This window comes from Nerophis lumbriciformis, linkage group LG04 (genome assembly GCF_033978685.3).
Source record: "Nerophis lumbriciformis linkage group LG04, RoL_Nlum_v2.1, whole genome shotgun sequence".
Lineage (NCBI taxonomy): Eukaryota > Metazoa > Chordata > Actinopteri > Syngnathiformes > Syngnathidae > Nerophis > Nerophis lumbriciformis.
In genome coordinates this window covers 230,001-252,792 of record NC_084551.2, presented here as the reverse complement: position 1 = coordinate 252,792, position 22,792 = coordinate 230,001, and the positions used below count along the sequence as shown (strand labels likewise).

The 22,792-nt window shown below is 41.2% G+C and overlaps 4 protein-coding genes across 7 annotated transcripts in view; 2 read left to right on the top strand and 2 right to left on the bottom strand.

Moving 5' to 3' along the window:
- Nucleotides 1-209: 209 nt before the first annotated feature.
- Nucleotides 210-1,839, bottom strand: LOC133594309 (trypsin-2). The gene is made up of 6 exons (XM_061947066.1): nucleotides 1,678-1,839; nucleotides 1,458-1,608; nucleotides 1,125-1,375; nucleotides 862-998; nucleotides 674-775; nucleotides 210-386 (listed from the first exon to the last, which is right to left on the bottom strand). Exons 1-6 carry the CDS (start codon nucleotides 1,715-1,717, stop codon nucleotides 339-341), a joined length of 729 nt encoding a protein of 242 aa, XP_061803050.1. The 5' UTR covers nucleotides 1,718-1,839; the 3' UTR covers nucleotides 210-338.
- Nucleotides 1,840-6,940: 5,101 nt separating this feature from the next.
- Nucleotides 6,941-8,640, top strand: LOC133594318 (trypsin-2-like). The gene is made up of 6 exons (XM_061947077.1): nucleotides 6,941-7,086; nucleotides 7,555-7,705; nucleotides 7,785-8,035; nucleotides 8,112-8,248; nucleotides 8,330-8,431; nucleotides 8,509-8,640. Exons 1-6 carry the CDS (start codon nucleotides 7,011-7,013, stop codon nucleotides 8,554-8,556), a joined length of 765 nt encoding a protein of 254 aa, XP_061803061.1. The 5' UTR covers nucleotides 6,941-7,010; the 3' UTR covers nucleotides 8,557-8,640.
- Nucleotides 8,641-9,955: 1,315 nt separating this feature from the next.
- Nucleotides 9,956-22,792, bottom strand: part of cblc (Cbl proto-oncogene C, E3 ubiquitin protein ligase) — a 14,489-nt gene continuing 1,652 nt past the window's right edge. For 2 of the 3 annotated variants that reach the window (XM_061947046.1, XM_061947038.1), the window contains 9 exons: nucleotides 20,548-20,694; nucleotides 20,300-20,456; nucleotides 18,427-18,548; nucleotides 18,228-18,365; nucleotides 18,075-18,162; nucleotides 12,127-12,258; nucleotides 11,862-12,050; nucleotides 11,688-11,775; nucleotides 9,956-10,096 (listed from right to left, as the gene is read on the bottom strand). In XM_061947046.1, coding sequence (XP_061803030.1) covers nucleotides 11,746-11,775; nucleotides 11,862-12,050; nucleotides 12,127-12,258; nucleotides 18,075-18,162; nucleotides 18,228-18,365; nucleotides 18,427-18,548; nucleotides 20,300-20,456; nucleotides 20,548-20,694 — 1,003 coding nt within the window. In that variant the 3' untranslated portion in view covers nucleotides 9,956-10,096; nucleotides 11,688-11,745. The remainder of the gene's footprint in view (nucleotides 10,097-11,687; nucleotides 11,776-11,861; nucleotides 12,051-12,126; nucleotides 12,259-18,074; nucleotides 18,163-18,227; nucleotides 18,366-18,426; nucleotides 18,549-20,299; nucleotides 20,457-20,547; nucleotides 20,695-22,792) is intronic. The other variant, XM_061947053.1, reaches the window with a different exon arrangement.
- bcl3 (BCL3 transcription coactivator) overlaps nucleotides 20,486-22,792 on the top strand; it is an 88,278-nt gene continuing 85,971 nt past the window's right edge. For both annotated transcript variants that reach the window (XM_061947028.1, XM_061947021.1), the window contains exons 1-2: nucleotides 20,486-20,516; nucleotides 20,605-20,751. The gene's annotated coding sequence lies outside the window, so the exon portion shown is untranslated. The remainder of the gene's footprint in view (nucleotides 20,517-20,604; nucleotides 20,752-22,792) is intronic.

Genomic DNA, 22,792 nt, shown 5'->3' with positions numbered 1-22,792 from the left:
GTGACTGAGTATTTTATAGCGTTAGAGTTGTTCCGTTTGACCACATAAGCACTTTTAGCTTGTAAACATCTTTTTGACCTTGACTTGAGGCCTTGATGCAGTGAGATAGTGACCGCTAGATTGTCGGCTTGGCCAGATTATGTTGTGATGTGAGAGCAGTGGTGAGATGCAGCTGCTACTGTATATTAATACAGCATAGAAACTTCAGGTAAATACCAATTTTCAGCCTTTATTTATACAAATGGAAAGTTGCTGCATGTTGATGGAAGTTCTACAACAGTTCTCCAGGAGGTACAAAGATGTTAATGAGGCTCGGGTCATGGCTCAAAGGCTCAGGCTTAATAGCTGGACATGGTGCGCTCCAGCCAGTCGTTGAAGAGGCAGACCTGTGAATCGAGATTAAAGTTAGTTTTCCTTGAAATAGAACAGGACTTAACTGAAATGTGACTCAAGTATTGGAAGAGATTTTCTATTCTTCTACGGTCAGAGAAAAATTTATAAAAATGTATCTGTGTAGGAAGTCTTGACAAGAACTTGGGAACATCTTGACTAAATGTGGTGAGTTTTAGACCAAGATCTTTACGCTGCTACTTTCTCTGAACCCTTCCCACCAAATAGGAAGCATAAAATCTTCTCCAATCTAAGTAATTAGTTCTTTGGTCCGTTGTCATACCTTGGCGTAGACACCAGGATGGTCCCTCTCGGCACATCCGTATCCCCAGGACACAACACCCTGCAGCTCACCGTTGCAAACCACGGGACCACCAGAGTCACCCTGATAAGAAAATTATACAAACAGTTAACCATCAACATTTCTCCACAATTTCAAATAGTTTGGTCTGTCCGAGAAAGTTCCGTCACCTGGCAGGAGTCCTTGCCGCCCTCGAGATATCCGGCGCAGAACATGGCATCAGTGATCATGCCGGGGTAGGAGTTGTCACAGTCCTCCTGGGACAAGATGGGGATGTCCAGGCACTGCAGCTTGTTCTTGTCAGCGGCTAGAACACGAAAGAGAAAGCAGAAGTGGAGAAAAGTTAACATTATAAAATGTAGGATAGAATAAATGGAACCAAATAACTATTTTAGCAAGGCTTCGTCAAGAAAGTTTGAAAGATGCGACTCACTGGAGCTCATGGTGTTGCCCCATCCTGCGACTTTGCACATGGTGCCGGCTGGAGCGCAGCTGGTGGGCAGAGCCACGGGCTTCACGTACTCGTTGAGGGTGGCGGGCTTGCTGAGCTTGATCAGCATGATGTCCTTGTCGATGTTGTAGGAGCTGTAGTTGGGGTGACGGATGACGCGGGTGGACCTGATGAACTGCTCTTTTCCCTCGGTGACCCTGATGTTGTGCTCTCCGAGACGAACTTCCACACGGCTGCAAGAGCGTTAAAAGGTTTTAAAAGATTTGACCGGACTCTCTTGGTACGGTGTGGTTACGGAATCGGTAGGTTACGTACGACTTATAGCAGTGAGCGGCGGACACCACCCACTCCTCGTTGACAAGGGAGCCTCCGCAGAAGTGGTAGCCAGAGTTCAGAGACACCGCATGGGGCTGGGAGTAGGGCTTGCACTCATACCCTCCGACGATCTTGTCGTCCTCCGTGGCGACTGGAAAACAAAGAAGCGATCAACCAAGAGAAGGCTTTCCTACGACAACTGCAGGTACGTTTTACTCACAAGCGGCTGCAATGAGCAGAGCGAAGACCAGACACCTCATGGTTGCTGAGTGATCCTGTCGATGAGGACTTGGGGATTGAGGTCGGCTTTATATGGGACAATGCGGATCCTGCCTTACGTTTGCACACGCCCCTAATAGTTGCCTTTGACCAATTAAAATCCAGGAAAATAATTTGTAGGCGGGGTGGGGTAAAGCCCAAACTTTGTTTTTGAGTTATGTAATTAGTGAAATGGTCCAAAGATCCATTTGAACGCATTAAACATATTAAGTAAATGCTTAAAGTTCACCAATTTGAAGAATAAAAACATATTTCCGGTTCTATAAGGGCTTGCATTTAGTTGTTTAGCACTGGGTGTTTTTCTGCATTGCTTGACATTGGTTGGCACTGTGCTGTAAAGGCTTCTCCAGGTGGCCCATTCACAACCTCAGATGTTGATTTTGGCCTCATCTTTAGATAATGCAACCCCTGAAACATCACGACTTGTACAATCTGAACATAATCATGAGTATTGGATCCTACTCAACTCGTAGTAATGTACCACCAGGTCTCATGGCAGACGTCTGATTTTCTTTATGTACAAAATGCAACATCACGGTATTCTGTCTTTTGAAGCCTTTTTAAGCCCAAACAACTTTTGGTTGTCTCGTATTCAATTGTGTCGGCTGCAAAGTGCTGCGTTTTGGAATGATTTTGAATAACTTTTCCAAAGATAATTACATCAGTGGTGTCCAAAGTGTGGCCAGCGGGCCATTGCGGCTCGCAGCATACTATCGAAAAGAGATCAAACAACAACAACAACAAAAAACACTAAAATAAGAAAAACAAGCATAATCAAGTAATGTAATGAGAACAAGCTGACATTTTCATACTAATAACAGTGGCTGGGTATCATAAACATTTTCCAAATTGATTCGATTTCAATACATAAGGTTCTAAATTGATTAATCACTATTTGATCTATAGAAAACTTAAATATTGAAAATGTCCCATCTGTTAGAAAAAACTAATGTTAATTCTCTTCAACACAAACAACCTTGGACAGTTTAAACTTTTAAGTTTCTCAAAATTGATATTTTGAAATAAAGGATTTGCAACTGTGTTGAGGTGGCGACTTGTCCAGGGTCTACCCCGCCTTCCACCTGAATCCAGCTGAGATAGGCTCCAGCACCCCCGCGATCCCAAACGGGACATCCATCCATCCATTTTCTACCGCTTATTCCCTTTGGGGTCGCGGGGGGCGCTGGAGCCTATCTCAGCTACAATCGGGCGGAAGGCGGGGTACACCCTGGACAAGTCGCCACCTCATCGCAGCCCAAACGGGACAAGCGGTAAAAAATGGATGGATGGATTTGCAACTGAAAGTGTACTTGTATTGCAACACTGCATTACAATAAGACATTTTCTTCAAGTACAATATAATAACTGTGAATGTGCAAGTGTTTCTTCCGGGACTCTTATTTTGTTAGGACAGTCTGACAGCAATTTTATTGTAAAGGGCGGGAGTATGTTCTTGTTTTTTCTGGCGCACTTTACGACTATGATGCGTGCAGGGAGATGAAGATGTAAACTAAAGTACCTCCCGAGTACAGCTGCCATCCTTTCTTCAGTTCAGTGGTGATCTTTCAAGACTTTGTTACTAAAATCATCCATAATAATCACAGTTTCAGTCAGCAGTTTGTTCTATGATCATAACATAGTGTAGTTCATTTTGAGCATCAAATGTTGCAATGGCATCTATTAGTGTATATCTTCATGGTCCGCGAAAAATGGGGCGATAATGATATGGCATATAATAAAATGTAGAAGATATCAGTCCATAATCAAACAAATCAATTATTTTACCCAGCCTTGCTAATATAACCCCTGTCAAAAAGACTTGTTGTTGGGGATGTTCATTCAGCTGTAAAAAAGCAGCTAACAGACGTGACACAAAACTTTAGTCATTTCAAATGGCAACTTTCTGGATCTAAGAAACACTAAAGGAAATCATCCATCCATCCATCCATCTTCTTCCGCTTATCCGAGGTCGGGTCGCGGGGGCAGCAGCCTAAGCAGGGAAGCCCAGACTTCCCTCTCCCCAGCCACTTCGTCCAGCTCCTCCCGGTGGATCCCGAGGCGTTCCCAGGCCAGCCGGGAGACATAGTCTTCCCAACGTGTCCTGGGTCTTCCTCGTGGCCTCCTACCAGTTGGACGTGCCCTAAACACCTCCCTAGGGAGGCGTTCGGGTGGCATCCTGACCAGATGCCCGAACCACCTCATCTGGCTCCTCTCGATGTGGAAGAGCAGCGGCTTTACTTTGAGTTCCCCCCGGATGACAGAGCTTCTCACCCTATCTCTAAGGGAGAGCCCCGCCACCCGGCGGAGGAAACTCATTTCGGCCGCTTGTACCCGTGATCTTGTCCTTTCGGTCATAACCCAAAGCTCATGACCATAGGTGAGGATGGGAACATAGATCGACCGGTAAATTGAGAGCTTTGCCTTCCGGCTCAGCTCCTTCTTCTCCACAACGGATCGATACAGCGTACGCATTACTGAAGACGCACCGATCCGCCTGTCGATCTCACGATCCACTCTTCCCTCACTCGTGAACAAGACTCCGAGGTACTTGAACTCCTCCACTTGGGGCAAGATCTCCTCCCCAACCCGGAGATGGCACTCCACCCTTTTCCGGGCGAGAACCATGGACTCGGACTTGGAGGTGCTGATTCTCATCCCAGTCGCTTCACACTCAGCTGCGAACCGATCCAGTGAGAGCTGAAGATCCTGGCCAGTTGAAGCCATCAGGACCACATCATCTGCAAAAAGCAGAGACCTAATCCTGCAGCCACCAAACCGGATCCCCTCAACGCCTTGACTGCGCCTAGAAATTCTGTCCATAAAAGTTATGAACAGAATCGGTGACTTGGAGAAGGCATTCGACCGTGTCCCTCGGGAAGTCCTGTGGGGAGTGCTCAGAGAGTATGGGGTATCGGACTGTCTGATTGTGGCGGTCCGCTCCCTGTATGATCAGTGTCAGAGCTTGGTCCGCATTGCCGGCAGTAAGTCGGACACGTTTCCGGTGAGGGTTGGACTCCGCCAAGGCTGCCCTTTGTCACCGATAAAGGAAATCAAGAAAATAAATTGTATTAGTCAGTTTTTTTCTTAGTTCAAACAAAGTGGAAACAGTTATAGAATCCTTCAATTCTGAGGAAATATATACGGAATCATACAAATATACAGAAAACACTCTTACACACCACTAGTACTTTGTTGCAGCAACTCTGACTTTTATAGCAGCTTGCAGTTTCTGAAGCATGGACTTAAGGAGTGACAAACCGTACTCTTCATCAATCTTGCTCCAACTTTGTCTGATTGCTGTTGTCCGATCAGCTTTGCAGGTTGGAGTCTTGCCACGGATAATTTTCTTCTATTTCCATCGCAGATTTTCAACTGGTTTGAGATCCAGACAATTTGCAGCCCATCACATTGACCTTATGTATATTTCTTCAGGGAAAGTTTAACAGCTTTTTTGCTTTATGGTATGATGCATTTTCATCTTGAAAAAGAATGTCATTATCCCGAATAATCCTTTCGATTGATAGTATAAGAAAAGTGTCCAAAATGTTTATGTAAACACATGGAAGTGGACATTTGGATGTCTTCTTCAGGCAGTCGTCTTCATAAATCTCACTGGTATGGCACCAAACGAAAGTTGCAGCATCATCACCTTACCAATGCACATTTGAGATTCATCACTGAGTGTGACTTTCGTTCAATCATTCATAGTCCACCATTACTTTTCCTTCGCTCATTGGTACCTTTTTTTCTGTTTCGATGTTAATGACTGTTTTCCCAAAATTTTTATTGAATTTCTTTTCGGCGGTTTCTTACAGGTCGGTCACAGGTGGTGACTCCAGTTTCCGCACATTTTTTCTTCATTCGTTTTGCTGCGTATTTTCTGTTTGAAGACATATTGCTTTTAGTTTTCTGTCTTTACGCTCTGTTTTCCTTGGTCTATCAGAATGCTTGCATTTTACAACCTTCCCATGTTGTTTGTACTTGGTCTCGATTTTAAGACGCAGCTGACTGTGAACAATCAACATCCTTTGCAAAATGGCTTGATGATTTACATTCTTGAAGATGTTTGTTAATCTTCTCCTTTGGTGCAGCTGCTCTCCAAGGTGTGAACACTCCTTTTTCACTGCAGACTAATGAACAGACTTAATTTGATGCAGGTGTTATTGAAATGAAAATGTACCATATTTTTTCTTTAGAATTGAGTGATTCAATATGTTTTACTCTGCCTGATCTATTATTGACTACCACCATTTATTATTTATAATTTTTTGTATTTCTTTTGTTTCTTAAAGCCAGAAAGTTGCCATTTGAAATGACTATAGTTTTGTGTCATGTCTGTTAGCTGCTTTTTTCTAAGAAATTAAACAAATGAATGAACATGGTTCCAAGTTTGGCGAGTCCATAATTTTCCAGGTGTCTTAATAATATGCATTGTCACCTGTAACACAAAGTTTAGTCTTTTAATGTACTGTTTGTTTTTAGCTTTTTTATTTTGACAAAAGTATCAAAATGGCCCCTGCGTGATTTAACTTTTCAGCATGTGGTCTTTGGTGGAAAAAGTTTGAGTTCTGTGAATCGACCACCTGTTGAGATAACTAATCGTACAGGCGATACGGTCGTGGTCTGTTCAATGACAAGCACTCGAGCTAACCTTTCTTCTGCTTGTCAACAGTTCTATAAACACTAAAAGGTTAATTTAAACGTATGGACTGAAAAATTGCTAATAAAAGGGAAGCACTTTTTATGTAGTGTACGTTTGTCTCATTGGTGTACTGTATGGTCTTTTTCATAGTAAGATTGTAGTAGTACAGACTCACTAAAATCTTGCCCCTTCATTTGATTATGATCATTGTTTAACAAAAAACTGAAGGTAAAGTTGCTTTGGAATCAGAATTCAAAGTGATTAAAAAAATATTTAAGTTCAGGTTTTGTTGTTTTAATGACCAAACAAGAGCTTGAAATGGTTTGTTGCATCAAATAATATCAAGTTAAGAACTGCATTCGCCTGCATTACATATTGTTTGTCAAAATTTAAAGACGTATATCAATAAAGATAAGAGACCTCATTGACGCTGGCCACGTGAAATGATGACTTGCCAGGTGAAGCTTTGAATTTGACAGCTAGGTAGTAGTTAAACAAAACACAACCTTTTAGTTTTACACAAATAGTTTGAGGGTCACCTTGCCATAACATCTTCCTCCAGTGATTGGCTCTCCACTGACCAATGAGGAGGGCAGTGCCCCATCTCCTGCTTATATAAAGCGCACCTCCAGATGAAGTTCTCTCATCGACACGATCACACAGCAACCATGAGGTCTCTGGTCTTCGTTCTGCTCATTGGAGCTGCTTGTGAGTGTGACACGCCTTTTTTAAAGAGATACTCATCTTGGCTTTCAATCAACTGAGCAGAATTTGAGTGATGCATCTATTTTATTCATGAATATCACGTTGGACCCAAGATGTACTAGCTAATGGTAACACTAACAAGATGCTGTAAATGGTAAACAGGTGGCGGGATGTTTCCCTTGCTGGTTAAGTTTGGTTGTTAATACCTTTTGAGCTTCTGGACTGACTGTCAACATTGATCTGTAGGCGAGGCTTTAGTAGTTGTAGTGGTTAACACAGCCGATCCACTCATTGCGCTATTTAGTATCGGATGATATGCAACCTTAAATTGTCCAAGTCTAGTCCCTGCTAATCCTGAACAGAATTAGTGGTATGGATAATGGATGGCTATAGATCATTGGGTAATTAGTTTTACCAGTGATGGATCAAAGACTGTTTTAAAGAAGTGACCGTCCAAACGTGTGATTCTAGTTGCCTTGGAGGACGACAAGATTGTCGGAGGGTATGAGTGTAAGCCCCACACCCAGCCCCATACGGTGTCCCTGAACTCCGGCTACCACTTCTGCGGAGGCTCCCTCGTCAGCGCCGACTGGGTGGTGTCCGCTGCTCACTGCTACAAGTCGTACGTAACCAACCGATTCCATAACCGCACCATGTGAAAGCCAGGTCATCTTTCAAAACCCTCAAAAAATGCCATGCAGCCGCGTCGAGGTGCGTCTTGGAGAGCACAACATCAGGGTCAACGAGGGAACCGAGCAGTTCATCAGCTCCTCCCGCGTCATCCGCCACCCCAACTACAGCTCCTACAACATCAACAATGACGTCATGCTGATCAAGCTGAGCAAGCCCGCCAAACTCAACCAGCACGTGCAGCCCGTGGCTCTGCCCAACGGCTGCGCCTCCGCTGGCACCATGTGCAAAGTCGCTGGATGGGGCAACACCATGAGCTCCAGTGAGTGGCAGTGCGACATGTAGACATTGTTTCTGCATCATTCTTGAGTTTTGCCTTGATCCGTTGTATTTTGCAGCCGCTGACAAGAACAAGCTTCAGTGCCTGGACATCCCCATCCTGTCAGACAGCGACTGCAAGAATGCCTACCCCGGCCAGATTACCAGCTCCATGTTCTGCGCTGGATACCTGGAGGGAGGCAAGGACTCTTGCCAGGTACACGGTGCTCAGTCACATTTTCCCAACTGAAGTCTTTTGTATTTAGAGAAACTCAAAGATTTAACTTTGTGCTGTCAGGGTGACTCCGGTGGCCCCGTGGTTTGCAACGATGAGCTGCACGGCGTCGTGTCCTGGGGATACGGATGTGCTGAGAGGGACCACCCTGGTGTCTACGCCAAGGTAAAAAGACCAACGCCATTCAAAAATACTTTAGTGTCACCGTCCAAAACAAAACTCTTCTCTGTCCCCAATCTCAGGTCTGCGTCTTCAGCGATTGGCTGGAGCGCACCATGGCCAACAACTAAGTCATCAAAGACATTCAGTCTTGCACTTGATGTTCCATCTGTAATTCTGAACTAAATGATGAATAAATAATCCTTGAAACATTCTTTGGGCCTTTGAAGTTGTGACACAGCAGGTCAACTTACTTGATGGTTGAAGGTCTGTTGCATTACACGTGAAAATGAAATGGAATGAATGTAGAACATACAATTGGCTATCTTCGTTTAAATGTATCATAATATTGTGGCAATCTTGAGCCAACACGAGACTGGTCCCTGGCACTTCTGTTTGCTTGGAAGGGAATTCTCTTTATGGCATCAACAATAGAAAACAATGACTTACAATCTCAGGGCTTTCAATCGTTCGCAACTGGACTGCTTGGTTTGTCTTGGAAGACGTTTCGCCTCTCATCCGAGTAGGCTTCATCAGTTCGTGCTCAGACTTAGATTGGTCAGATCTGAAGCCTACTCGGATGATTGGCGAAACGTCTTCCAAGACAAACCAAGCAGTCTAATTGCAAACGATTGAACGCCCTGAGATGACAACGACCTGGATGAATGAGAACCTTCATAGAAATGCCTTACTAGAAGTGCCCTACATAGAAGGGGAAATGACAGGACACAGCACCAAAAAACACAACATCAAAGGCAACACTTAGGGACAAATTTGAAGTCTTTAGTGTTACTTAAAAATGATAGCCCTTAATCACAAGTGTCCCAAGGTGCTTCACAAACTCACGACATCCCCTAATCCAAACACACATCCGGGAAAGGAAATACTCAAACCGCCCCAGCTATGGAAAATTAAGGAGCCTTGAGAAGGGACCGCATACGTAGGGGACCCCCGCCTTCCAGGGTGAACGGTGCAATTGGTGTCGATTGGATCTAGTTATTGATTTGTTAAACTAATAGAAAATGTGGGAGTCCAGTCCATTGGTGAACCAACAGAAAGTCATACAGGGGTCTCCTCCCAGGTCAGCTACGCAAATACACAGCTGTGCATAGAAGAGCGATCCACCCCTGGGTCACAACTTGGGTCAGCTAGCACGTCAATCCTGATTGGTACCTCTACAGAAATGATTAAGTCATCTTGAGTCAGTATTATTTGTAAACTATGTATAATATTCTAATTACTAGTTTTACTGTAGTTGATTAAATATATATGATAATTATACTCATTCATAATGATATATTTTGATATTTGTCTGTACGGTTGATCATCTGTGACTATGTCACACATTTTCTGTGCCATAATTAGTGTGGCGGAGAAATTCTCATTACCGTACAATACTACATTTTTATTTCAGAAAACTCATTTTAACACCGACTCATTTCTGTGCGCACTCTTCTGCCAAATTAATGACAGAACAGTGGGTGGGTGGGGTCTCAGTGAGAAACTTTCACTATGAAACACACAGCAACAAATCTGGAATTTTTTATTCACAATTGGAATAGTTTACAGAGTATATACATTATTTAGTTTTATCAGCTCTATTACAGTAACACTCGACTCCTGGATGTCTTTCCTGTTTGTTTACAGTCAGGATCAGGACCCTCTCTTAGCCTGCACAAGGAAACACAATTATATTATGTTCAAACTGCTTTAAATACAAAACCCAAAACCAGTTAAGTTGGCATATTGTGTAATTGGTAAATAAAAACAGAATACAATGATTTGCAAATCCTTTTCAACCTATATTCAATTGAATAGACTGCAAAGACAAGATACTTAATGTTCGAACTGAGAAACGTAATTTGTTTTTGCAAATAATCATTAACTTAGAATTTAATGGCAGCAACACATTGCAAAAAAGTTGGCACAGGGGCATTTTTACCACTGTGTTACACGGCCTTTCCTTTTAACAACACTCAGTAAACGTTTGGGAAATTTTGAAGCTTTTCAGGTGGAATTCTTTCCCATTCTTGCTTGATGTACAGCTTAATTTGTTGAACAGTGCGGTGTGTCTGTTGTGGTATTTTACGCTTCATAATGCGCCACACATTTTCAATGGGAGACAGGTCTGGACTATAGGCAGGCCAGTCTAGTACCCGCACTCTTACTACGAAGCCTCGTTGATGTAACACGTGCAGAATGTGACTTGGTATTGTCTTGCATGAAAAAGACGTCGCTGGGATTGCAACATATGTTGCTCCAAAACCTGTATGAACTTTTCAGCATTAATGGTGCCTTCACAAATGTGTTAGTTACTAGTTACCAGTTACTAATACACCCCCATACCATCACAGATGTTGGCTTTTGAACTTTGCGCCTTCTTTTCCTCTTTGTTCCGTAGGACACGACATCCACCGTTTCCAAAAACAATTTGAAATGTGGACTCGTCAGACCACAGAACACTTTTCCACTTTGCATCAGTCCATCTTAGATGAGCTCGGGCCCAGCGAAGCCGGCGGCGTTTCTGGGTGTTGTTGATAAATGGCTTTGGCTTTGCATAGCAGAGTTTTAACTTGCACTTACAATTGTAGCGACGAACTGTAGGTACTGACAGTGGTTTTCTGAAGTGTTCCTGAGCCCATGTGGTGATATCCTTTACACACGGATGTCACTTTTTGATGCAGTACCGCCTGAGGGATCGAAGGTCACGGGCTTAGCTGCTTACGTGCAGTGATTTCTCCAGATTCTCTGAACCTTTTAATGACATCTTTTAATGAAATTCCTTGCAATAGCTGGTTGAGAAATGTTGTTGTTAAACTGTTGGACAATTTGCTCAGGCATTTGTTGACAAAGTGGTGACCCTCGCCCCGGCCTTGTTTGTGAATGACCGAGCATTTCATGGAAGCTGCTTTTATACCCAATCATGGCACCCACCTGTTCCCAATTAGCCTGTTAACCTGTGGGATGTTCCAAATAAGTGTTTGATGAGCATTCCTCAACTATTAGTCTTTTTTTGACACTTGTGTCAGCTTTTTTGAAACATGCTGCAGGCATCAAATTCCAAATGAGCTAATATTTTCGAAAAATGGCCTTGTCTTTGCAGTCTATTCAATTGAATATAGGTTGAAAAGGATTTGCAAATAATCGTGTTCTGTTTTTATTTACAATTTACACAACGTGCCAACTTCACTGGTTTTGGGTTTTGTAGACTATTCTTTGTACTTGATGAAAAAATGTGTTTTCTTAGAAACTAGAATCTTACCTTGTGACATGCAGATGAGGAAGGCGGCGTGGGCGTTCCCAGTCGTAGAGAGACGTCATCACTGATGAGTGACTCCGCCCCCTGACACCTACCAGGTAATATTCAGAATGTCCATCATCCCTGTATTGATGTCACTCACAGCCGTAACCAGCATGTAGTTTTCCGCAGACAAACCTTCCTCAGTGCAGCCATTTGCTGTATCAACAGCTCCACATCCTCATGGTCCTCTTCCTCCTCCTCCTCCTCCTCTTCCTCCTCATCTTCGTCCTCCTTGTGTTCAGGTAGATAAGGCTCGATGTCGACCGGCTCGGTGCCTCTGATGTCGCAGCGGCAGTACGGACATGTGTGGCCCGCTGACTTCTGCTGGATGTTGATATGGTGAAAGGAACATAACGCAGGTGGGCATCGACCGACGGAATGAATGAATGCACGCTCATACCAGCCAGCTGGCCAAGCAGCACTGGCACAGCAGATGACCACAAGGCTGAATGCGAGTGTCCTTGTCCTTCACTGCGCAGATCTTGCACAGCTGGAAGGAGGCGCCCACCTCACAGTAGAGGTCGTACTGCTCCTGGTCAACATGGCATGCAGGGAGGTCAGTGTGTCAATTAACACCGCTAAACATCCTCAGGGATTTATCCATCAAAACCAATTGGTCACTTGTGTCGTGCTCAGGTATTTAGTCTGCTATTAACAATATGGTTCTTTCCAATTACATCTGACAATTGAAGTCAAACCGCCATGAAATAAAAAACTTTGTTCAAAATCAATGGACTTTCTCAAAATCAGATTTAAAACTTTTAAGGCCACTACAGATTTAACATTCCTAGTTTAAATCAGACAAAATCAACAGTTTTGTGTAGAGATGTCCGATAATGGCTTTTTTGCCGATATTCCGATATTGTCCGACTCTTAATTACCGATTCCGATATCAACCGATACCATACTTGCCAACCCTCACGGATTTTCCGGGAGACTCCCGAAATTCAGCGCCTCTCCCGAAAACCTCCCGGGACAAATTTTCTCCCGAAAATCTCCCGAAATTCAGGCGGAGCTGGAGGCCACGCCCCCTCCAGCTCCATGCGGACCTGAGTGACGTGTTGACAGCCTGTTCACACGTCCGCTTTCCCACAATATAAACAGCTAATGATGGAGGGCGAGTTCTTGGTTTCTTATGTGGGTTTATTGTTAGGCAGTTTCATTAACGTCCTCCCAGCGCGGTAACAACACACAACAACAGCAGTCAAGTTTCCGTCTACCGTAAAGCAGTTCGTCTGCCGTAAACAGCAATGTTGTGACACTCTTAAACAGGACAATACTGCCATCTATTGTACATGCATATGTGACCCACCCATAATGTGTCATATTTCTGTGTTGATTTATTTATTTTATTTTGTGGTTTGAATTCGTTTTTGGAGCTGTCATTACACATTTATCAGTATTCACATTGGTCAGTAGGGGGCAGTAGGGCGTTTCTTCCCAATTGAATGCTATCACCTGCAGACCGGAAGTGTCTTGTCATTCTGATGAGCGCGACCAGTCTGTGAACAATTGAAACGTCCTGTGTGCTTTTTCCTCCTGTATAACAGGTTAGTTTTGGTGAATCAACTCACTGAATAATATCCATGTGATCTTTATAAGTTTAAGTACATATTCTGATGGTGGAGCCTAACTCTAAAGTGTTTGTGAGTTGTAGTTTGTATTTGTGAATGAATCCAGTGCACAGCTGCAGTAATCAATACAAAAAGGAGACGTGAGTACGCAATGTTTATATAGGAACTTCTGATCCTAATTCAGACTCCCAAATTAGAGCTCCCGTTTTCTTATTGATTTTATAATGTATATTTGTATAATGTGTGTGTTCTGAAATAGTGACAGAGAATAGAACAAGGATGGACAATTCAACCCTTAACTCAACAATGAGTAGATGAGTGTTATGTGTGTGTATATGTGTAAATAAATGAACACTGAAATTCAAGTATTTCTTTTATTTATATATATATATATATATATATATATATATATATATATATATATATATATATATATATATATATATATGTATGTATGTATATATATATATATATAGCTAGAATTCACTGAAAGTCAAGTATTTCTTATATATATATATATATATATATATATATATATATATATCTTAACCACGCCCCCAACCACGCCCCATGCCCCCCACCTCCCGAAATCGGAGGTCTCAAGGTTGGCAAGTATGACCGATACCGATATATACAGTGGTGGAATTAACACATTATTATGCCTCATTTTGTTGTGATGCCCCGCTGGATGCATTAAACAATGTAACAAGGTTTTCCAAAATAAATCAACTCAAGTTATGGAAAAAAAATGCCAACATGGCACTGCCATATTTATTATTGAAGTCACAAAGTGCATTCTTTTTTTTAAACATGCCTCAAAACAGCAGCTTGGAATTTGGGACATGCTCTCCCTTAGAGAGCATGAGGAGGTTGAGGTGGGCAGGGTTGAGGGGTGCGGGGTTAAGGTGGGGGGGTAGCAGGGAGTGTATATTGTAGCATCCCGGAAGAGTTAGTGCTGCAAGGGGTTCTTGGTATTTGTTCTGTTGTGTTACGGTGCGGATGTTCTCCCGAAATGTGTTTGTCATTCTTGTTTGGTGTGGGTTCACAGTGTGGCGCATATTTGTAACAGTCTTAAAGTTGTTTATACGGCCACCCTCAGTGTGACCTGTATGGCTGTTGACCAAGTATGATTGCATTCACTTGTGTGTGTGTGTGTGTGTGTGTGTGTGTGTGTGTGTGTGTGTGTGTGTGTGAAAAGTCGTAGATATTATGTGATTGGGCCGGCGCGCAAATGCAGTGCCTTTAAGGCACGTCCCCAATATTGCTGTCTGGGTGGAAATCGGGAGAAATTCGGGAAATTGGTTGCCCCGGGAGATTTTCAGGAGGGGCACTGAAATTCGGGAGGGTTGCCAAGTAAGACTGGGAGACGCAACTGCTCTGTACTTCTCCCTACGTCCGTGTACCACTCCGTACAGTGGTGTTTTAAAAAGTCATACATTTTACTTTTTGAAACCGATAGCGATAATTTCCGATATTACATTTTAAAGCATTTATCGGCCGATAATATCGGCAGTCCGATATTATCGGACATCTCTAGTTTTGTGTTGTTCTGACCTTCCTTGAGTTAAATGTTGTAGATCACAGGTGTCAAACTCAAGTGTGGCCCGCCGCTTCGTTTTATTTGGCCCTCGAAAGCCTGGAAATAATATGTATCGATAAAAGTAGAGTGGGTCCACCTGCAGGCTCGTCAGTTTGTCCTGTAGCAAAGTGGACTGGATTGAGTTAAAAGCACTCGGGAAGTCTAGAAACATGATTTAGTTTAGAAGGTATGAATTGTTTTAGTTATATTGTAAAACTTACAAACGTTGAATGAAGAATCCATATGAATAGAAACGCTACAGACAACAAGTAGACGGAACGGCACTTGTATTTCCGGCTCAAGGCACTAAACAGAAAGAAATACTGTAGACCACGGGTGTCAAACTCAAGGCCCGGGGGCCAGACGTCATTTTATTTGGCCCTCGAAAGCCTGGAAATAATATGTATCAATAATGTGCTGTAACCTTTGTTACTAAATGTATTCTTTCTTTCTACTTTGGAAGAAAGAAAGAAAGAAAAAAAAAAACATACTCCATGTAATCGCAAATTATGTTAACTTAAATATTGTCTAATTATGCAAAAATATATTATCAAACATTCAAACCATTTAAAAAAAAAATAGAATTAAATACTAACAATAATGATTTCAAAGCAAGTTATCCATCAAATTGTGCAATGTAAAAGTAGCAATAGATTTCACGATAAAATTGTGAAATTTACTGTGGATTTGTACACCATTTTTCTCGAAGTGAAAACAACAGTGCTTTTATTTTACTGTAATAAACTGTGGTGCCGTTTTGGCATTTACAGTAATACACCGAAAAATCTACGGTTGATGATTGGCGGTAAAAAACAAAACAAACATACTTTTTACTGTAAAATTGCAGTGTTTTGTAATTATAGTAAAAAAACAAATGTAAATTTTACAGTACAATTCTGGCAACTGAGCTGCCTTTTTTTTTTTACCATAAAAACAGCAGTACTGTTTTTCCATTTACAGTAAATATACACTACATTTTGAGGAGAAATGTTTGCAACTTACCATATTTTTTTTACATTTTAGTTTAAAAAAAAATCTACTAATAAAATGCATTAAAAACTTGCGTAATAATAGTATTCACTGTTAAAAGCGGTCCTCTTGGGCCAAACATAACTGCGATGTGGCCCTCAGTGAAAACCACTTTGTTCTAGATCAATAGACGTCGTTCCCATTGTCAGCGAGTATTTGATCTTTGAAGTCAGCTTCCTGTCTTGAGTCCAGACGTGCTTCAAAATGATGTCAACACTGATATGACCTATGTATATTTCATGAGGTCAGTTGGATAAAATCAATAGTTTTGGCTGAAAGTGGGTTTTAACTTGACCTTATTGGGTCAACACCTCAAAACAATAGATGTCTCATTTATTGCTAGTGAAGGCTTGACCTTTAACCTCAGCTTCCGGTTTTGAGTCCAGAGAGCGTTTACAATGATGTCAACACTGATTTGCGATCTCTGTACTGAGTTGGACAAAATGAGTAGCTTTGTTCAGAAGGTGGGTGTTTATTTGAGCCATTTAAGGTAAAAGCTTAATACAGTACAGGCCAAGAGTTTGGACACACCTTCTCATTCAGTGCATTTTCTTTATTTTCATGACATTAATGTAGATTGTCACTGAAGGCTTTATTTATTTATTTATTTATTATTATTTATTATAATTTATTATTTATTTATTAATTTAGGTACAGTACAGGCCAAAAGTTTGGACACACCTTCTCATTCAATGCATTTTCTTTATTTTCATGACATTGTAGATTGTCACTGAAGGCATCAAAACTATGAACTTAACAAAATAAAGTGAAATAAATGAAAACATGTTTTATATTTTTATATTTGTTTCTTCAAAATAGCCACCCTTTGCTCTGACTTCTGCTTTGCACACTCTTGGCATTCTCTCGATGAGCTTCAAGCACACCTGTGAAGTGAAAACTATTTCAGGTGACTACCTCTTGAAGTTGATCGAGAGAATGCCAAGAGTGTGCGAAAAAGTAATCAGAGCAAAGGGTGGCTATTTTGAATAAACTAGAATATAAAAACAGGTTTTTAGTTCTTTCACCTTTTTTTGTCAAGTACATAACTCCCCAGGTGTTCATTCATAGTTTTGATGCCTTCAGTGACAATCTACAATGTAAATAGTCATGAAAATAAAGAAAAGCCATTGAGTGAGAATGTGTGTCCAAACTTTTGGCCTGTACTAAATTAGGCATTTCAAGCATGAAAATTGCTAGATTAAATAAAAATAAAAATACAAATCTAAGGTACTGTACTGTATTACTCCAGCACCCCCGCGACCCTGAAAGGGACAAGCAGTAGAAAATGGATGTACTGTATTATTATATATATTATTATATTGTCATCAAACGAGTTGCAGTATTTAAATAACTGTGTCTGTGTACATGTGTGTGAGTCTGTATTACCTTACAGTATGTCTTATTTATGTCTAATTACAGTATAGTATTTTCTATTATGTCCACTATATTGGGTAAAAGTGCAATATATTTATCTGTACAGTAATCTATTTATTTATTTATATATATTTATTTATTTTATATATATATTTATATATATTTATTTATTTATATATGCACCTTATTGCTTTTTTATCCTGCACTACCATGAGCTTATGTAACGAAATTTCGTTCTTATCTGTGCTGCAAAGTTCAAATTTGAATGACAATAAAAAGGAAGTCTAAGTCTAAATCTAAAACAAGTGTAAATGTGACTATATGGGTGTTATTTCCCATTTAGAGGGCTCTAATGATGTTAAAACCCATATTTAGGATGTTTTTTATGCTCTACCTATGAAAATATTCGATTTGAATAAGAATTTGTGCTTTGCAGAAATTCAGATGTTACGGTCAGGTCGGGAACCAATTAATCTGGTGATAATTTGACCGTAAACCTCAGCTTCCTTGGCTTCTTTCAGTCCTTGTCATTGTGAGTTAGACATAGTCCGAAAATCATTAACAACCTTGTTGACGGCCATACTGATTTCATCTCGTGGCACATCAACATCACTACATAAGATTTGACCTTCACCTCCCAGTCTGAGTTAAACATGGTTTACAATTAAAAGAGTTCTTGCCAAAGGTCTTTAACTCTGCCATCTTGAATTAGAGCCGACTCTTTGACCAGAGCAAAAACGCTGTGAGGTGTTTGGCAGAGAATTTCCAGCAAAGTATGTCAAGTCCACCTACTTGTGTGACCTGGACTTTCCGCTTCTGGCCTTTCTCAGGCAGGGTGGTGAGGTCAGGGTTCCCTTCTCGACCGTCAGGATACAAGTAGCTGACCAACACACATACAGTGCTCAGAGAAACACGGAGAAAAAAAAAAAGAAAGTAAAAACCAACCAGCCGTCATTGAGGCCACGGAGGAGCGCTTGGATGAGGGGCATGTCCTCTGGGATGCTTTGCACGATGGTGCCTTCGCTGGTCACGTGACCTACGGCCCACTGGCCCATGTGGGTGCAGCTCAGACGGAAGATGTAGCTGAGGAAGCGCCAGGGTTCAAAGAGCAGAAATAAAGTAGCATCTAATGTGTGGTGGTCACCTTCCAGGCCTGTGCAGGGAGTGTTGCAGGCGAGCTACTGCCTGCTCGTACGTGAGGAAGGCCATGTAGCCCGGATGGCTCACTGCCAGCTGGTTCCAGTTCCTCAGGAGGGAGCTCCAGGGCTGAAGGGTGGAGGTCAGAGGGGAGATGTATCAGAAGGCTTCCATCATTTCGAGACACCGTTCAAAATGTAGTTTCCACAGGCGTTTTTAACCTTTTTTGACCTGGGGGCCCAACTTTTCCACTATTGAGTGGCCAGGGACCCACTCAAATATTAACACTGAATTAGTGATCTTACTTGATTTGAATGGTATTCAAGAATTGTATCTAACCTACTTCCGCTTTTACAGGATAAACCTTGTCAAATGATATGCAAGCATGTGTTAATCACAAAAAATATGATCAAGGCTTAGGCCAGACTGATTACAAAAATAAATACCGTATTTTTCCGAGTATAAGTCGCTCCGGAGCATAAGTCGCACAGGCCGAAAATGCATAATAAAGAAGGAAAAAAACATATATAAGTCGCACTGGAGTATAAGTCGCATTTTTGGGGGAAATTTATTTGATAAAAGCCAACACCAAAAATAGACATTTGAAAGGCAATTTAAAATAAATAAAGAATAGTGAACAACAGGCTGAATAAGTGTACGTTATATGAGGCATAAATAACCAACTGGTATGTTAACGTAACATATTATGGTAAGAGTCATTTAAATAACTATAACATATAGAACATTCTATACAATCTGTCACTCCTAATCGCTAAATCCCATGAAATCTTATACGTCTAGTCCAGGGGTCGGCAACCCGCGCATGCGGCTCTTTAGAGCCGCCCTAGTGGCTCTCTGGAGCTTTTTCAGAAATGTATGAAAAATGGAAAAAGATGAGGGGAAAAAAATCTATTTTTTGTTTTAATATGGTTTCTGTAGGAGGACAAACATGACACAAACCTCCCTAATTGTTACAAAGCACATTGTTTATATTAAACATGCTTCACTGATTCCAGTATTTGGCGAGTGCCGTTTTGTCCTACTAATTTTGGCGGTCCTTGAACTCACCATAGTTTGTTTACATGTATAACTTTCTCCGACTTTCTGGGACATGTTTTATGCCACTTCTTTTTCTGTCTCATTTTGTCCACCAAACTTTTAAGGTTGTGCATGAAAGGTGAGTTTTGTTGATGTTATTGACTTGTGTGGAGTGCTAATCAGACATATTTGGTCACTGCATGACTGCAAGCTAATCGATGCTAACATGCTATTTAGGCTAGCTATATGTACATATTGCATCATAATGCCTCATTTGTAGCTATATTTGAGGTCATTTAGTTTCCATTAAATCCTCTTAATTCAATTTATATCTCATGACACACTATCTGTATGTAATATGGCTTTTAATTTTTTGCGGCTCCAGACAGATTTTTTTTTTGTATTTTTGGTCCAATATGGCTCTTTCAACATTTTGGGTTGCCGACCCCTGGTCTAGTCTCTTACGTGAATGAGCTAAATAATATTATTTGATATTTTACGGTAACGTGTTAATAATTTCACACATAAGTCGCTCCTGAGTATAAGTCGCACCCCAGGCCAAACTATGAAAAAAACTGTGACTTATAGTCCGAAAAATACGGTACTGCAAAAAAAAAAAAGAGTAAAAAAAACTGATGAAATTTACATCCAATTACACAGTGCTAATTTGACAAACCAAATTTTCTTGTTCTATTGGCAGATAAAAACACTGACTTTTTGCAGTGTAAATAAATGATGTAGAACGAAAATGTTAATGGGCCGTATTTTGCACAGGTCTGCCGTTTCCGATCCTGTAATCGTAGTGCGTTTGTATAAAATATGAGAATTTGCCTGAATGTAACCTGAAAGAGCCTGGTGAAGATGTCAAACTCAAAGACAGAGATGTGGTCGTTGCAGGTGAGATCGATGGTGGACTTCAGCGCCATGGACTCCATCCCCTCTTCAAAGGGGTGCACTCTCCTCAGCTGCTCTGCAAAGCCCCTCCACCGCACGATGCACCTGTAACCACACCAGAAGCAGACACGAGTCAGTCGCACAAAAAGAGCTAAGAAACAGCCGGTGCGGATGAAAAACAAAACACACGTCTCACTTGTTGCCAAAAGTGATCCTCCAAAACCTCCTTGCTTCCTTCTGCATGACCGTGTAGGTGTCGCCGTGGTAGCGTTCCCCAGGAAAAATGGCCTTTAGTTCCCACAGCATGTGACTGAAGAGCAAGGACATCTTGGTCAAGTTCCTCCTGAGATGGAAACAAAACACAAAGATGGCTGTGCAAACAGGATGCATTCGGCTGACGGTGAGTTTCTGCTAAATACCACAAAGTTTTCCGTTGGTCAAAGTCTTTTACTCTGCACTAAATTTCACGTGTTCTTCTGAGAATTTTTTTTTTTTTTATGTTGAAGATCCTTTCAAAATGAACATATTTAATGAATTTATAAAGTAGTATTTTTTTATATTATTATATTATTTATATTGTTATATCTAATGGAATAATGTATGTATTAATTGTTTTAATTTGTTGTATTTACAGGTAAAAGCCAGTAAATTAGAATATTTTGAAAAACTTGATTTATTTCAGTAATTGCATTCAAAAGGTGTAACTTGTACATTATATTTATTCATTGCACACAGACTGATGCATTCAAATGTTTATTTCATTTAATTTTGATGATTTGAAGTGGCAACAAATGAAAATCCAAAATTCCGTGTGTCACAAAATTAGAATATTACTTAAGGCTAATACAAAAAAGGGATTTTTAGAAATGTTGGCCAACTGAAAAGTATGAAAATGAAAAATATGAGCATGTACAATACTCAATACTTGGTTGGAGCTCCTTTTGCCTCAATTACTGCGTTAATGCGGCGTGGCATGGAGTCGATGAGTTTCTGGCACTGCTCAGGTGTTATGAGAGCCCAGGTTGCTCTGATAGTGGCCTTCAACTCTTCTGCGTTTTTGGGTCTGGCATTCTGCATCTTCCTTTTCACAATACCCCACAGATTTTCTATGGGGCTAAGGTCAGGGGAGTTGGCGGGCCAATTTAGAACAGAAATACCATGGTCCGTAAACCAGGCACGGGTAGATTTTGCGCTGTGTGCAGGCGCCAAGTCCTGTTGGAACTTGAAATCTCCATCTCCATAGAGCAGGTCAGCAGCAGGAAGCATGAAGTGCTCTAAAACTTGCTGGTAGACGGCTGCGTTGACCCTGGATCTCAGGAAACAGAGTGGACCGACACCAGCAGATGACATGGCACCCCAAACCATCACCCAACCATGCAAATTTTGCATTTCCTTTGGAAATCGAGGTCCCAGAGTCTGGAGGAAGACAGGAGAGGCACAGGATCCACGTTGCCTGAAGTCTAGTGTAAAGTTTCCACCATCAGTGATGGTTTGGGGTGCCATGTCATCTGCTGGTGTCGGTCCACTCTGTTTCCTGAGATCCAGGGTCAACGCAGCCGTCTACCAGCAAGTTTTAGAGCACTTCATGCTTCCTGCTGCTGACCTGCTCTATGGAGATGGAGATTTCAAGTTCCAACAGGACTTGGCGCCTGCACACAGCGCAAAATCTACCCGTGCCTGGTTTACGGACCATGGTATTTCTGTTCTAAATTGGCCCGCCAACTCCCCTGACCTTAGCCCCATAGAAAATCTGTGGGGTATTGTGAAAAGGAAGATGCAGAATGCCAGACCCAAAAACGCAGAAGAGTTGAAGGCCACTATCAGAGCAACCTGGGCTCTCATAACACCTGAGCAGTGCCAGAAACTCATCGACTCCATGCCACGCCGCATTAACGCAGTAATTGAGGCAAAAGGAGCTCCAACCAAGTATTGAGTATTGTACATGCTCATATTTTTCATTTTCATACTTTTCAGTTGGTCAACATTTCTAAAAATCCCTTTTTTGTATTAGCCTTAAGTAATATTCTAATTTTGTGACACACGGAATTTTGGATTTTCATTTGTTGCCACTTCAAATCATCAAAATTAAATGAAATAAACATTTGAATGCATCAGTCTGTGTGCAATGAATAAATATAATGTACAAGTTACACCTTTTGAATGCAATTACTGAAATAAATCAAGTTTTTCAAAATATTCTAATTTACTGGCTTTTACCTGTATATGATTTAAAAATATTTGTTTTCACTGTATTTGAAAAACATATTTTTTAAATTTAAATTCAAATGACTTTTTATTTTTATGAAATTGTTATTTAAAAAGGATAATTACAATGCCATTCCAACTAATTTATTCTAACACTAATTTTGAATAACATGTACTATTTATCAGTCAAAACTGGGCATTGATGTTTTTAAAGCTGCATTTATTTCTATAATAAA